At 39.7% G+C, this 16,930-nt stretch overlaps 2 protein-coding genes and 1 long non-coding RNA gene across 3 annotated transcripts; 1 reads left to right on the top strand and 2 right to left on the bottom strand.

Annotated features, from left to right (window-relative positions):
• Positions 1-4,622: 4,622 nt before the first annotated feature.
• On the bottom strand, positions 4,623-7,297 carry LOC119118197 (myeloid-associated differentiation marker-like protein 2). The gene is made up of 2 exons (XM_037245078.1): positions 6,565-7,297; positions 4,623-5,937 (listed from the first exon to the last, which is right to left on the bottom strand). Exons 1-2 carry the CDS (start codon positions 6,843-6,845, stop codon positions 5,289-5,291), a joined length of 930 nt encoding a protein of 309 aa, XP_037100973.1. The 5' UTR covers positions 6,846-7,297; the 3' UTR covers positions 4,623-5,288.
• On the top strand, positions 6,715-8,830 carry LOC119119561. The gene is made up of 2 exons (XR_005097354.1): positions 6,715-6,821; positions 7,514-8,830. It is a non-coding gene; the product is annotated as an uncharacterized LOC119119561 (long non-coding RNA).
• Positions 8,725-16,329, bottom strand: aspscr1 (ASPSCR1 tether for SLC2A4, UBX domain containing). Its single transcript, XM_037239526.1, has 17 exons — positions 16,215-16,329; positions 15,954-16,009; positions 15,566-15,680; positions 15,046-15,146; positions 13,476-13,533; positions 13,334-13,407; positions 12,697-13,237; positions 11,969-12,028; positions 11,747-11,886; positions 11,441-11,522; positions 11,296-11,362; positions 11,004-11,066; positions 10,619-10,671; positions 10,044-10,095; positions 9,883-9,952; positions 9,348-9,538; positions 8,725-9,009 (listed from the first exon to the last, which is right to left on the bottom strand). The coding sequence occupies exons 1-17, from the start codon at positions 16,302-16,304 to the stop codon at positions 8,999-9,001; spliced, it is 1,824 nt and encodes a 607-aa protein (XP_037095421.1). The 5' UTR covers positions 16,305-16,329; the 3' UTR covers positions 8,725-8,998.
• Between the last annotated feature and the right edge of the window lie 601 nt (positions 16,330-16,930).

The following is a 16,930-nucleotide window of genomic DNA, read 5'->3' as shown; positions in this document are numbered from 1 at the left end:
TATTCTTTCCCACTAATGGCTTCCACCACTGTGTGACATGTCTGCATAACGGTATGACAGTTTTGGCAACACTGCTAGAGGGCATTATGGTCCCACTAGTGGAGTACAGGAGGCCGCTACTGGGCGACATATTTGCCTACTAGCCCTCGTAATGTTACCAGTGAAGCACAGTGGTTTACTTGTATGATTTCATACTGCACTCATAGACAAAATTAGCAGTAATGTATGGGAATATTTGGTTGGCAAATGAACATTAAAGTGTCACTCCGGAGATCCCACATTGAGGTCTTGATGGGAAAAGGGAGAAATATTGTAAAGTTTGATCAATATCTGATGTTCCCATTTTTTTGCATCTAATCTTGTATTTGCCAAAATAATCCCCCTCGCTATACCGTTTGATGCACGGCGCCATGTTGGGAACATACTATGGCCTCATGTTATTGACTCTTTCACCCACTTGCTATTAGAGTGATACCTAGATTGCTTAGCTAAGAATTATTCTTTTTTTTTTATCACTAGGTGACCTTAATAAGCTGCCATATTAGGAAAACAAACAAAAAAGCACACTCCCAGCCACGTATGCTGCCAGGCAAGCTCGTCGCCTCTACTGCCACCAGCATCCGCTTCCTCATTCGGCTTGAGATGTCCCGAAAATCCACACGACCCGGGCAGTAGACAACACCTAATTCTAATGAATCAGAATCATTAATTTTGCAGTGTCAATAGTGACGGAATGTATGGCTCGTTTTCGCCCCCACCATTTCTATGCAAGAAATTGAAAATGTGATTTTTCAAGGGGCAGTACAGTGGGATAGCGATTAGTATATTTGGCTTAAAGTTAAGAAGTTTTTGGTTTAAACCTCGGTCCAATGTGACGGTAAAGAAAATCCCAAATGATCTTCAAGGATGTTTGGTGTTCATTTTGAAAGCATATTTATTGGAATTTAAATGATCATAGTCAATTCTTAGATTGACAAAGTGGCAGCAGCACAGTGGTCTCGTGCTTACTATATTCACTGTTGAGATGCTCTGGGTTTAAACACCCCTAACCCCCCCCCCCCCACTGGCCTTTGCATGTTCTCCTTATACCTGTGACTGCCTGGGTTTTCTCCAAGTACTCTGCCCTCCCAATCATGTTGAGTTAATTGAAGACTCCAAATTATCCATCGGTATAAATGAATGTTTTACTATTTCTATTTTAATTCAGGATCATCCAGTTCTCAGGTGGTAAACTATTTTCTCCAGTAACTGTCAGTTTGATGTTTCAATCTGAACTCTGCCCATTTGAATGAGACAGGTCCACTCTTGTGTGTGAAGTCTGCTCTGCCTGGCCGTCTCACATCTATTTTCATACCATGCTTCTGGAAAGGAATGCAATCTGAAGGATTTTCTTACCGCTCATTTCTATATATAAAGCACAAGGCACACCAGCTGTTACCATCCTTTTCGTCTTCACAAAAAGACACTCGAGTTTTTGTATCCACATGAAATGGACAGCGTTTTAGTTCGAATTTTCAAATGCTTGATTTTCAGATGTCTAATTGGATGCTTTGGATGACACTGATTAACAAGCATAAGGGAAAGGTGTTTTAGAATAGTCACAGCAGTGACTACATGCAGAGTAAGTCAACTAACCAGGTTCCTTTTCAATTTACACAGTCACACTCAATTTTACGCGTGAAATGTGTTATTTGTCATGCTGTGCAACTCAACGTGTGAACACTTAATATACCATCTCATGTGGCTTTGGAGGAACTTTTTTCCATTTGGCTGATGTCTTGTTTTTACTTCTCTTCAATTTTGTCTTATTTAATAGAAAAGCTACATTTCTATCTGTGGCTGTCGGGGATTCAGAACACACTTGCATTAATAGCATGGGCTGCTTTCTCAAATTCTTCAAGTTCAAATTTTTCTTTTCCTTAAGCAGTTAGAGTCCCAAATGAAATGGGGGGGGGGGGTCTTTGCACATACCAAGTATGAAATTAGAAAAGTATTTCCAGGTTTACTTGACTTTGTATTTAATTACAGTCTTTATGAAAGGCTTCGCCTGGCTGATTTCAATTAAGTCATTTTTGGCTTTAGGCCATTTGGGTTTGAAGTATTCCTTTGATAGGTGGGATTGTGATATTGACAGGTTTAAAAAAAAAAAAAGCCCAACTTGGTGTAAAATGGGATCACACTTTCCAATATAACTGCACGGATCCAATTAAAATGTCAAGGTGCAAACAAGAAGCTTGATATCTGAGAACAGCCCTTTGAAATGGCTCGTTACAGAGTTCATCCAAAAGTCTTTACTCCCGATGCTTGGAATGAAGTTTTTGTATGTATCAACGAAATGGCACTGTTATAGCAGCAATATATAGCAGTGTGCTTTTTTTCTTTATTTCAATTTAGAAAAAAATCTAATTCAATTATAAATTAAAAAAATGAAAAACACAAATCCAACACAACAACTTGTATTCCACTTGTCAAGTACAAGACAAGATGGTGTGCACATGAGAAAACACAACAGCAAGTCATATTTCAAAATACTATATATTAATCGTAGATATTCCTTCTAATTTGTCCATTGCTACATCTGTCAGAATACCATCCGTGTTTTTCTTTTTTTCCTGCACATTCAACCTCAGCTCACGTTTCCAGTTTAGCATTTGGCAGAAATCTACTGCATTCCCATTGGAGATGTTATGATGGACACCTGTCACAGCGAATCTGTGTCAAAGGGTTTCATCGAGTGCCATGTGTGTGTTTAAACACAGCTATGTTTAAGATGAGTCTGGAGGGAGTGAGAAAGTCAAAGGAGTTTCTAAATGGAGATCTGAAGATAGGTTGCATTCATGTACATATGGAACATTAATTTGGCTATGTTCTCATGGACATATTTCATATTCTAATATCATTAATACTTGGGGCCGTATTTTCACACCCAGCACCAGTCTAGTGCAAATTTCAGTCTGTGTGCATGAGTAAAATTGTATTTCTTCTGGAAATTTTCAAAGATAACATTTTCACTTTTCAATGGGTTCTAATGGGAATGTAGACAATAAGTATATTTAGTTACATTGGCAGGGGGGCAGGGAATGTGAATGTTACATTATATTATTGTTATTCTTATTATACTATTAGTATGAGAATAGAGAATCTCCATAACACAATTCTCAGTGGACTTGGATATCTTAGTACTTTTGAGAATATTGCTCCAACAGTTGCAGGCGCTGACTCTCGTTACCTGACCATAAAATGAAAATATTCCTACTTAGAATGAGGCAACAAGTCATTGTATTGCTGTCAATGGCCGGTGTTTCTGATTTTTATTTCAAGGTGTCTCTCTCCATTGCTCTGATTCTCCATCTCCTAATCAAGTCAGTTCAGATGTATCCACAAGTGATGCAAGAGTTGCCTCTAATGAGAAATATCCCTGTGGGATTTATCAGAAGAAAGTCCATTGCGGAACAGGCACGCCTTCAAGCTCACCATTTTTAGCATTACCAATTTAATGTTGGGGTGTGAAAGAAAAAAATAATTTTTGCAACCCTTCTCAATGATATGCACACTATTTTTGTTAGTAGTTGCCAAAATAATGGCACGATTCAAATGTGCACAATTGAGATGTCTCCAATCTGAGACAGATAAAGTACAACTTTTTTATATAGCGCATTAAAAATGGACAGAAAAGGGGTTTGCCTAACATTTAAGGGGAGGTCATTCCAGAGAGACGGACCGCTAACAGAAAAGGCTCCATCCCCGCTCGGCAAAAGTCATTCCGGAACGAATAGAGAAGATTTACTTTTCTTTTCTGAAATGGCTTCTCAAAGTCCTGACCACAACCCTATTAATCATAGTATGTGGGTTATGTTTAAATGTCAAATGCATTTCAGGGAACTAATCAATTGAAATGAACTCGATCCTCTCCCCAAACAAGTGGTCGGATATCAAGTCAAAACAATGGCACAAGCTTCAAAGAGAGGCTGCTTAAATTGCTCAGGGACATTAAATCAATTATTAGTGGGAGACTAGGAGTGTATCTATTTTTTTTATTTTGCCTGGATACATAATTTTGACTCTGTATTGATTGAAGGGAAAACACAGAATAAATTCAAGCTTGTTCACCCAATTTTGTTTTTTAAAAGTAATTGAAGATGGTCTTTATCATTAGACTGATTAAAAAAAAGAATAATTAAAAGTCCAGACATGACATACCTAGCAATGATTGTATGTAAACCTCGTGCGCGCTGATTCTGCGAAATTGGACTTACAAAACTTACCAAATGTTTCGTATGTAACCCAACCACTTAAAACACAGGTGTCAAACTCAAGGCCCGGGGGCCAGATACGGCCTGCCACATCATTCTATGTGGCCCGCGAAGACAAATTGTGCATCAAATTCGTGTGTCATTACTAGAATTGCAAATTGTCTTCACTTTTAATATCTTTTTTTTTTTTAAATATTTGACCAATTTTTACTCGTCTTATTTGAAAACGACTTGTCATTTTGTTTTGTAGCTTTTACTGTATATAATATGAGGTGCTCATACATTTATTTGGGTTGACAGTCATAATGACCCTCCGAAAGAAGCTATGACTACAAAGCGGCCCGCGAAAGAAATGAGTTTGACACCCCTGACTTAAAAAGTATAATAAAACAGGGACATGATGCTGACGGGTTCATGTGTACTTTGAAAGTGTGTGCAAACATACGGTATTTGTGTCACCCTGCCCATGTTTGAATTGTGCAATCATAAATGTTGTGTGTTTTAACTTTACCATTTTTATGGGGCACATTCACAGTCATTTACTTTTAGTGCAGAAAAGCCACGTGTTTATTATTGGTAATATCATTTCTATCATCTGGTGTAAGTTTTTCAGATAACAGCCATACCGCAGATACCAGTCGCATATCTGCTATTTATATTACAAACTTGTATGTATTATTTTGCAAAGGATAAAAAAAGAAAATAAGTGTTGGACCACGTGACCGCCCAATTCAAAGCTGATTTGACAGCACGTAGCAAGCGGCTGTTTGGGTGAGGCAGTCTAGTCAGCCTAATCCCCTAAGAGGTCAAGAAGGGTCAGTTCAAAGATGTGTGGTTGGGGTGTGGTTTTGAGCGCATGTGTCGATTACATTCCAAGTTCACATTCCTGAGAGCATCCAGATTGAACAGTATAGTATAGTAAATCGTCATCAATGTTATCAAAATGTCCCTTGTGATATGCATGCCAGGATGTGGTAAATGTCTTGTGATGATACAAAAAAACATTCAGCTGCCTGACAAAATTAAAAGTCTGTGTTAGGGCCTACGTGAGGCCAAATGTGAAGGGGCAAATCGTATCCTCTGCGAGTAGACCAGGTCCGCCACATAGAGCGTCAAGTTGACAACGGAGAAAACGGCCACCACCACTTTGCTGTCCCATGGACACTTCCCTTGAGGACACGAGGACGGTCGCCAGGGTGAGCCGTATTTGGTGTCGAAGCAGAACACGGGCCACACCACCGATGCGCTGAGGTAGAGCAGCACCTCCAGCAAGGTGCACACCACTACGAAGCGATCAAAGGACATACAGCGCACCGTTTTGGTACGCCCGCACAGCGTCATGATGACCACCAGTGTAGTCAGGGCAAAGCAGAAAGCGTAGACAGCAACGCAGTAGATGGTGGCGGCGTAGAGGGAGTACTGACTCCCGTTGGCCAGAGCGCCAAAGATAATGCAGGCCACAAAGCCTTGGACTACTTTGAGGAGGCCCGAGACCGTGGCCATGTAGCCTACTACGGCTTGTCCCGGTCTGGCTCGGCACAGGGCCACCTCGACCCCGTAGGCCAGAGTCCCCAGGATGGAGCAGACAGTGACCGCAATGCGGAAATTGCGGACATCGCAGCCAGCGTAGGGGCACTCGGATCGGACGAAGAAGAGCGGGTAGACCACAGAGGCCGTCACATACCTGCAAATAAACACAAGGAGATATAGACATAAACATATCCACAAGGTCATTTTATATTTGTATTGAATGAGTGCCTTTTTTTCATGCTTTTAAAAAACTTCAGTCAGAAAGCGTAGACGGTAACACAACTGGCAAAAGATCTGCACAAAATCGACACTCCAGCATGTTCTTTCCCTAAAGCCTGAGCAAAAGCAAAGTAAACTGTTTGCGAGCGATAATGTTCTTGGCCCCAAGCAAATACTTATGTTGATGTTTTTAAATACTGTACCTCCGATTTATTATGTGTACTTATCATAAGAACTGGGAATTGTTTGTTTTTGTTTCAGGGAATGCAGGCGATGTCAACAACATATTAATAGATAAACAGAATGAATTGGACTGGGACATTTCTGGCGCACACAGTCTCCGTTTATTTGAATTACTCTTGGAGGACAAGCACGGTGGAGTTTGTTCATTCTGTTGTTACATTCAACATATTCCAAAATAAAAGTAGAAAACTGGTTTGCCAAGTATTTTTTTTTAATACATGCCATAACATTTGTCTGCACTAATTATCTTATTAAACTTTTAAGGTGTTTCATATATTGGGAATGATTTTTTTTTTTTTGCAATGTAGAGGTGACTTACACAAGTGTGGCAAAGGCAGCACATGTGACGGTGAGGTTGTCCCAAGAAATTGGCAGGCAGCTGTAGAGACGTGTGGCATCCAAGAAGAAGATCACCACCGACATGGCAAAGCAGAAGCACCATACGGCCATGCAGAACACACCGTGGGAACCGCTGTAGCCCGCAGTGTGGATCACCATGGCGATGACGGCACAACCCATCGCCAGCTGGCAAAGGCGGGTAGCGCCGAGAGGTGAGAGGAGCGCCCTCGTGTTCAGGTATGGGCCGCCCGGTGAATCCATCACTAGGTGGTTGAACTTAATGGCCTACAAAGTGGATCTGAAGGCCACGCTGTTCGTTAGAATCCCGTCTGCCTTGAAACCTTCACTCTGAATTTAATGTTTCCGTCGGGCTCTTTATGAAGGTAAATCTCCCAGGAGTCATTATCGTGGTGAAGTGTCGTGCCCTGTTGTCTCTGCTGACTATTCCAAACTTCTTCTGATCAGCGCATGGAGAGTAAAAAATGTCCACAATCCTCTCAGTTGTTAGGCCCTTTGTCTGGTGTAGGAAAAAGTTCTGAGTAATAACAGCTTGTCATTCGTTTCAATAATAAAAAAAAAATAGTCAAGAACAAAATGTGATCGTACATTGTATTGCGCTCAAATTTTAACACTCTTTTTCGTCGTCCTCACGCACCAACAGTGTGTGCCGTGTGGATGGTATGCTGGGGCTCAGTGGCACCGGAATGGAAGTTATTTAGAGTTGGGAAGGGTCTCAACCTAATGAATGTGAGGGGTGTGTTCATGGGGATTGCCAGCCATGTGAGAGCCTAATACTGTAAATGTTACATGACTGAACCCTGAAAGAATATCGCTAATTAAACCATCATTTCATAATAAATCACTGATAGAATTGAGCAAATTGGATAAGTTTGATTCTGAACATTAATTTTTGTTTTGCACGTTTTTAGAAAAAAATTCAAACTAACTGAAGTGGCATACCTGTGAACATTGTCGTTCATCCAGGTCAATTCACTCCCATTGCAAGTGAGTTTGGTGCAGTCCTAACCAAGCCTTGTTGATGAAGCTTGCTCAGATGAGAAGCAAAACATCTCAACTAAGACAACCAGAAGTACAGTTGCAATTGATTCAATGCCCCGAGAATAGTTTCATACTTAAATATTTCCTTGCCTGCATTTTCAGTGACTTCTGACTTGAAATGCAATTTACACTCAAATATGTAGGGCAATTGTGAATATGTCATCATAATGTCATTTCACAGTCCAATGGCCATCTGGGAGAAAGCATAACAATGCGATCCGTGATGAAAATGAGTTTGACATCCCTGCACTAAGAAGTACAGACCTCATTAATTCTTCAAGAATTTCTGCACAATTCAGGTCTTTCTGGCATGGAAATTCAAAAGCTAGGACTCTGAAGTCATTAGTTTTCTTTTCCCTTACATACATACATCATATAAAGAACAAGTTTTTGCTTTTACTGCTGTCAAATAATCTCAAGCAAGTAAACTGAATTTGTTTTGGACATAATCATGTTATGTGGTGGTAAACCAGGCTAAATTGGTACACTCATATCATGTGCACAATCAGAACTCAAAACAAATGTCATTTTGTCAGAAGATGGAAAGTTTCTGAAGGAGTGTTGTCTCCTCAAGCGATCAAAGAGGACTCTGGTCTGATTGTTCTCAGCTCTCTGTCTCCACCTGGAGGTGTTTTACAGATTTGTGAAGCTCAACGTCCAGTAATCACTGCATAATTTTAAAAGCAAGAAATATGTAAAAGGCAATGGTAACACCATAAGTTATTTGTGCAAATTCAACTGCCTCCCTAGAAAGCCTTCTGATCACCAGGGGTAACAAAGTTTGCAGTGTCGTGCTGCAGTTGTCTGCATTCTTCATTTCCTCAGGAAGATTGATGTTGCACTTCCATAAAAAAAGAACTTTAAGATGTTTCTTGTTAGTCATTCAAGCTAAAGATTATCCACTTATGCGGGTTCTATAACGAAGACATGGCCTTACATCCCAACAGAAACAATTGTCTTGTCAGTAAATTAAAAATGTATGCCTATACTGATTAACAATTTGTGATAGAACACAACAATGATGAGCATGCAAAGCAAAGTCAATAAAATGTAGTAGTTTAAAAAAATTAACACATATTGCACTGTTCAAACAGCATATTTAATTCTTAAACTGTGTGGAATAAAACACATCCAGCAGTCTTTCTTCACACATCAACCAGAATGAAATCACATCAGTCTTCTTAACAAATATGAACTCTTCACTCCACCAGTCAGTACCTCACACAGTTCAAAGTGACGGGCCTCTTCCAAGTTGAATTTAAGTGCACAGCAGTCACAAAGCTGAGGTCCAAGTGCATATATTGGCTATGCGAGGCAGTGTGTGTGTCACATCTGGCTTGGTTGCACTCACAGTCTCATTTCTTACCTGTAAGGAAAACAGACAATCAAAATTAAAACATAGCAGTTTTTTAAGATAAAAAAATAAGCACAAAACTTTCACAATTAATGTGAATCACAACAGTTGGAAATGTGATATTAATTCATTCATATATGTATGTATGTGTGTGTATAACTTAGCGTTCTGTTATTCAAATAAACATTCAATAGACAAACAAAAATGACCTGGAAACTTCTGTCAATTGCCTAAAATGTGAGCAGCTGCTTGTCCAAGTTATCTAGTCAGCATGTCTGGGATCAAACGCCAAAATTCAAAGCAGGGGGGAATAATGTGTGCGTGTGTTCTCTGTTGGGTCCCATCCTCACCTGGAAGCTTGAGCCACTTGGGCACATTGCCCAGGTTGGATCTGCCAGGCTTAGCAGCCTTTGTGTGAGTTGACGGTTGATTTTCATCGTTCTGCGTGGACGCTTTAGTGTCAGCAGTTGGCTCTGCAGGAGGCAGCGGTTCTTTATCGGGCGAAGGCTTGGGGGAATGTTTTGTCGACTGGAGCATACAGCTGGGATGTCGGAGGTCGGTTAGAGATGAGGGACAAGTAGGAAAAAGAAAAGTCTTTAGAATGTTGTACTTTTGTTTTCTAAAGAAAAAATCTATAGAGCGAGACCACAATGATAAGTTATAAACAATGTAAGTCTTATTTAACAGTGTAAAATTAGTGTTCCACTGTCATTAATATCAACACCCAGGGCCGCCTTTACCTACTCATTGGCCCTGGGACTATGCTGAATTAAGATCTTGCAAGAAGTCATGTATGGTGGATAAACTATGTTTGGAACTTCAGACACCCACTTACAAGATAGTAGTTTCGCTAAATAAACTCCACACATCTATCGATCAACGCACCTGGCAATCGATTCATTTGCTTGCAAAGCCGAGACCGAGGATTCGAGGAGTTCCCTCTTTAAATAGAATTCTGTTGACACATACAGACAAGTGATAAAGAACAATGGCACAATGGGATCTACTTCAAATGAAGCTTAAAAAGGAAATAAAACATCAGAAACCTGTCTTCACGTCAGAGCCAAGGTAAACCAGGGCACCGGGAAACAGGTCAGCCTAGGGAGAACACATTAGGATACAAGACATCAATCTACATGATGGTTGGCACTCAGGTATCCACCAAGTACACAACACATTTGACTATCACAACAAATCAAACAACTACTAGTACCTTAGGGCTAAATTTCTGCTGACTATACTGTATTGCTATATGTATGCATTTTCTATAGCACTTTGAGCAAGAGGTGGCTCCCACCCCGGATGGCTGTTCACACTCGTATTCACATAAATGGACAATTTTATGTATTCCTTTTAAGGATCCACACTCAATTCAGTTCAGTTGTACTTCAGACAGCCTAAAAAATAATGGCTCTATGCATCACATATTTCAGGCATCATTCTTTGTTGCTATAAATGAGTCAAAAGTGATTGTTGTTTTACCTTAATCACATTTTATAAATTTGATCCAGTACTTTCCTGCATGAGTATTAGAATGATTCTGACAATGTAACTGATTGAATCCAGTCCTTCAAAGAAACGGTTGTGCTCCCTAAACTATCAACAGTGTGATGCGGCTTACCTGGAAAAGTGTGACAGCAGGATCATCCAGAATTTTTTTGGGGGGAGTGATAACTGGAAAAGAAATGAAATCAACTTGAGCTATTCGAAGTTGCCAAAATGTACACTGGTCTACTCTTTACCTGTTTAAACGTATTCTAATTTATATTTATTCCTATGATTATTTGCTGAGCAGGACTTTGCAGTGTATGGATGACAATGGAAAAAAAGAAACGCTATCGTTTTCCTGATTTGAAGGCCCAATATTTGTAAACCAAATGTGGAAAAGGTAAGATACTATTGGATTGACTGGATTAAGCAAACACTCTTGATTATGAACGTTTTCAAAACAAATGCCAACAGGAAATGGTGGGTGTGAAGGAAGCATCTGACTGCACGTCACTTACAGAGGTAGAAACTGAGCAGCGGATCCGCCAAGTGGCTCCTTACAAAATCCGTTAAAGCCCCAACTAGGAAAAAAAAATGAGAGCATGCTTTTGTTTTGTGTTTATGTTTTGCAAAGGCGCTGAATTATTTGGGAAATTCATCAAAGTGTTCCATGCGCAAAATGCAGCCTTTGCGATTTGAAAATTGCATTCTACTACATTTCTATGTTAGTTTGATTTTGATGAATTGTTCAGCTACACAAATAGCTTTAATATTACCGGCTGACATGAAAAACTTGGGACACACGCAAACCTGTTTCGAGGGGCCTGAAGAAGCCCTGTAAAACATGTCGATCTGGAAACTGGATCCTCAGCACAACCTGGAGAAACAGTACGAGTGGTCATATATGTTGGCATGTGCCTCACAGCGGGAATCAGCATGTATCAGGTGTACACACTTTGGGGTATCTGTCCAACTTCTCCTTCATCTGTGTTTCTCGAAGCGCTTGAGTCATTAGCGGTGCCTCCTCCAACAATTTCCTGTAGAGAAAAGGGATAAAGAACAACGAGTTATAATTTGATGAGTAGAATAAATACAAAGGTTGATTCTAACTTTGCTTAGTGTAATGTGTCAAAGAGGTGCGAGACTAGTTCAAAAGTCGACACTTGCTGTCAGTTCATCAATAATGTACCGTGAGATAAAAAAGATAAAAATAACATTGTATGATTGATATTCTGTCTCACCATCACTTTGAGCGACTAACCTCTCACTCTTTAGCTGGGCAAAACGCTTGCGTACATCATCCACAGTCACTTCAAAGAACTCATCTGGCAGCTCCGCATCCTCTTCAGAGCGATGGGACACGCGCTCCAGGTGGTAGATGAGAGGCTCTCTCTCCACTGGCTGCCATAAAAGAGAGTAAAAAACCGAGATGAAGACATGAGAAATTCCCAATAAGTAGCATTGAAAGACTGCAAGTATTTACCGCCAAGAACTTTCCTGCTCCATCCATAATCTCATCTGACTTTTCGGCAGTGGCTTGAGGCTGCAGAAGAAGAATTTCTCATTAGAAAATGTTAACTTGAGGCAAAATCGATTGCTCAGCGTGAAACGTTCGTGGGGAAGCGTGAAAAGAAAGACGATGGTTCCCCGGGTGCAACCTTGCCTTATCTAGAAGTGCTGACACAGCAGCCAACCAAGAAAGTAAACAGGGAATAATTTCCCATTTGGAAGCTGAGCAGGGAGCAGTTTGAAAGCCTCACATTTATTCGCACCGCTACCATTTTCCTCATGCAGTCGTTGACAGTAAAGTGCGCTACTCATCAGAAATCACTCTGCAGCCCCCTCCCTAGACTATTGGAGGTGATTTATGACATCACAGGTATGCCGCTCTCGAGTTACATTGTTTAATTCGAGGTGTCTCGCTATTTTAGCAAATGCCCTCTTGACAGCGCCTCGACATGACATTTTGATGGCGCTGCACGGAAAGTGAACAGGCCTTTACCATCTCCTCCATGCTAGTTGCAAGTGCTTTCATTTTATATCTGTTTGCCCCATATTATAAATAGCTGAAGGTGTACCCACAAAATTTACAGAAAAAAAGATAAAGCGACAACTTGCATCTCTAGAAAAAGCACACACACAACTCAAGGCACTACTGTATATGCAAGAAAATAATAATTAATAGCGTATTCATTTTCACGCATCACATACCTTGGCGGCAGAATGATGAGAAGGCTTTGCTTTCTTGGCTTTAGGCGATTCTACAGCAGACGCTGACAGTGCTGAAGATGATAGCGATGAGGAGAGCATGCGGCCAACTGCACTTCCTCCTGGACCACCGAGGCGCTGACCCCCTCCAGAAAAAGGAATGAATGGCACCATGGGATCAGAAGATGATGATGATGACTGAGAGTTCAGCCCTGATGGCCCTGCCTCCTCACTATCCGTCTCTGACATTCCTCTGACTACAGGAGGAACCTTTGGTTGATTTGTAGCCTCCAATGTTTGCTGTTGAACAGGAGGTGTACTAGTGGAAGAAACAGGAGTGAGCACCGGGGTGGTTTTGAGTGACTGAGCAGGTTTAGGCTTTATAGTCTCTTCTGATACTGAGTTTTGAGAATGAGAAGGAATGGAGTCAAACTGAGACGTTGAGCTTTGGGGGCATTTTTTGACAGCAGGGGGCACTGGCACAACAGTGACTTCAGTTGTCTCCATGCAAGCTTCTGGTGCTTTGTCCTTTTTCTGTAAAAACCTGTCAAGAGCAAATTATAAACACAACACGATTAAACGACTGGGATTTGATGGTTATGAATCTGAAATCACAGGTAAACCTAACAGGGAAGTTTACCTGACAATGGCACTTCCTCCAGTAAGGCCTAAAGACTTCAGAGTAGCATTCTTGAGGGCCTCTTCACCACACACCTACACACACACGCTGGGTGTCAAACCTACAGACAGAATTTTGCTGTCTTCCCAGATACATTTCATACCTCATCTCTCATGTAAACACACACAGGAGTGGACCCAGACTCGGTCAGCTCTGACACACTGCGGAAAGAAAGTAATATTTGAGGCAGGGTTCATTGCGGTGATTATCCACATTGTAATTTTTTTTTTTTTTTTTTTAAACGTTTATTTCGAACATTAAAGAAATACAAGAAAAAAATAAAAATACAGAAAAATGATAACTCCATAGTACAATAGAATATAAAAGAAAAAAGATATTGCATTATAATTTTCCTTTATCGTAAAATCATATTTGTTCAAAAAGGGAGTAGAAGGAAGCCTAAGCTTATCTGACTCTACCCCATGTAACTACATGTTTCTATTTAATTCTGTCAAGAAATTGTCCATAGTCAATATATTAAAGAAAAAAAACCATATATACATTTTATACATATATATATTTATATATATATATATACATATATATATATATATATATACTATATATTTTCTCATTAAAATACAAAAGCAACTTAAACAACTTCACAGCATGTTACGGTATCCCGTCAATATTTTGTCCTTATACATTTTTTTAAACTTAGGTAAGGTACTACAGTTCTTTAATTCGTCACTGCTGGTGTTCCATAGTTCCACACCTCTAACTGTTATACAATGTAACTTTAAGTTTGTTCTCACCAAATCTCTTTTAAACATACGTGTTCCTCTTAAATAATGGGTACTTTCCCTCCACTCAAACAACCTCTGGATACTGTTTGGTAATTGATTATTTTTTATTTTGTACATGAGTTGGATGGTTTTAAAGTCGACTAGGTCGTCGTATTTCAGTGAGTTCAATTTAATAAAGAGAGGGTTAGATGGTTCTCTATAATCAGCATTATTTACAAGTCGTATTGCTTTCTTTTGAAGAATGAAGATTGGATCTGTGTTTGTTTTGTACGTATTGCCCCACACCTCCACACAGTACATAATGTATGGGAGTATGAATAATTGAGAAAACAGCGAGAAAAACTCTTTTGTTAAATAGCACACTGCATCCGTGAAGTAAAGTGTGTTCTTTGTCACGTGTTAAAAATAATGGAACCATAAATGTTTTATCAGTGTTTGGCTAAATTCTGAAAATTTTACATTTTGTCTGTTTTCAGACAAGCAGGTGAATTGATGTTCTGTTTATTATTATAATTATTGTATTTATTATTTTTTTCTCTCATTGTTTTGACTATACATTTTGTGCTGGCAGTTTTTCTTTTTTTCCTGTTTTACTTATGTATAATTTGCAAGTTCATAATAAATCAAACCAAATCAAACCAAAACTGCCAGTTAAGAAGGACATTTTCAAAGAGGCAAATTTTCTTGAAAAAGAATGAGAATGTGGAATGATGTAATTTACTAGAGATGAGTGTTAGATGGATGCTGGAACTGTTGGACAAAAGCTATGTGAGGGAGAGGGGGCTTGTTTTGTGTGACCTCAATGTACAACTAAAGACACTTAGGTCAAACTGTTTTAAGTAGAGTTGAGGACCAGCAGCAAAAAAACAAAAACAAAAAAAACACATTTGATATTTCAAAAACCAGAGAGCACTATTAAGTACCCACCTGATCTGAGGAAAATGTGTCAGGAGTTCCCAAAGAGTCTTGTCACAAGAAAAGGCACCCTGGAGACGAGAGCCATCCTCCATCTGCAGCGCAATCCGCACCTGGAAGATATAGAAGGTAAGAATAAGTACACATATTGACCCAGTTTTCTTATGAAATAGCACGTTATTAATGGGGTTGGATGGAAAAAGTGAGAATGTTAGTTCAACAAGCTAGCTGTGCCAAAGGGTTACAAAAATCAACACCTAATATTCAATTAAAAAAGCAAAGATTAATTCAACAATACACTCAGATCAGATATTTACAGTAGAGCAACTGAGACTCGCCAAATGTGTATACCTATTTCCAGATAATATCTGCATTAGTGGATGTTTTTCACCTAGAACTATAAAGAGGGCTTCCACTTGATACAAGTTCCATTAAAAGACAACCCATTCAAAAAGTTTTTTTTTTTCTAAAGATGGATGGGCTCACCGAAGAGAAATAAGCCGACTCGTGCCCGCACAATTTTGTAACTTACCTGACTATCAGCTACGATTTGTTTCCTTGTACTTGGCACCACTTCTAGCTTGGCATTGTTGGGCAGGTTGGCAAATCTCCACTGCAGTGTCAGGTCAAGAACAGTCCTTTGGAACCTGCCAAAGAAAGAGCCCAGTGGTGTTCATAGAATTGTATTTTAAAAGCATATCCACCAATTGTCTTAAATACAATTCATGGGCAAATAAAATTTTCCCTTATGATGTGACCTAACTGTAAATATTAACATTTGATTTGTTGGCATCAACGCGAAAGACCATCTACTGAAAATATCCCGAGTGACAACTACATGAAGGAAACCATGATAACTAGTATCCATCCATTTGCTGTTGCATTCTAAATCTCAATAAGTAACTCACACTACTACTTACTTCAAGGCGTGATTGTCAGGCTCGAATCCATGCTTCTTGCAGACCTCCTCCAGCACCTACAAGAGAGACAACTGAAACTTAAGACACTCAACCTTACGTGATGCGACAGCAAAACAAAATCCAGAAACACAAATATGATCTGTCACTGCAGCGGCGGCTACAGTTAGCCAAACAAGCTAACCGAAACAAAATTGTTTATACCAATACTGAAACAAACCGCCACAAACAGTAAAGGTGAAAACGTGTTTAAATGAGCATTACCTGTAATAACGGTGTATTTGGAGACACTTTAACTGTCTGTCTTCTTCCATTTGGAGCTAGGACCGTCACGGATAGACCACTCGCTGCCATTGCGTTTTGTGACGTCACATGATTATTTTGAACAAGCTTTATTGATAAGCAAAACACACACACGCAGTACGGTACTCTGTCTCAAAAATAAATTATTGGTGTGGTTTGAGATGGTGATTAAAAACAACATTAAATCATGCTGCGTCACATTGGATTCTATATCATGACACTTTTTAGCCATTTTTGTTGTGCTTTCATATTCAATCACTTATGTGGTTGAGTTCCCCTGCCAGTGTTTTATTCTGTCTATACCTGCCTTTATATACAGCATGCACTGTTAACTTACTTTGCTTCATTTGTACGGGCATCAAAATCAAAATGTGAGAATATTTTCCATAGAAAGTATTACTTTCATCCGTTTTAACATGCATTTATCATCAATGAATTTATAATGGGTGTCAAATGTGCATTTTCACTCATTGCAGGTTGACCTGATGAAAAAGTTGCAGGCTTCACTTTATTACACTGTAACTGTGCACCTTCACCAGAGAAGATTAATGACTGCTTCCTTTGCTCACCAGTGCAGGCAAAATCCGGCATCCAGTCTGGCCGAGCTGCTGGAGTCCAAAGGCTGTACTGTACTGCGTTGCAGGTCTGAGACTGCACTGACTGATTGAAATCAAGGT

The sequence above is a fragment of the Syngnathus acus genome, chromosome 1, assembly GCF_901709675.1.
Source record: "Syngnathus acus chromosome 1, fSynAcu1.2, whole genome shotgun sequence".
Classification (NCBI taxonomy): domain Eukaryota; kingdom Metazoa; phylum Chordata; class Actinopteri; order Syngnathiformes; family Syngnathidae; genus Syngnathus; species Syngnathus acus.
This window is presented reverse-complemented; position numbering and strand designations above follow the sequence as displayed.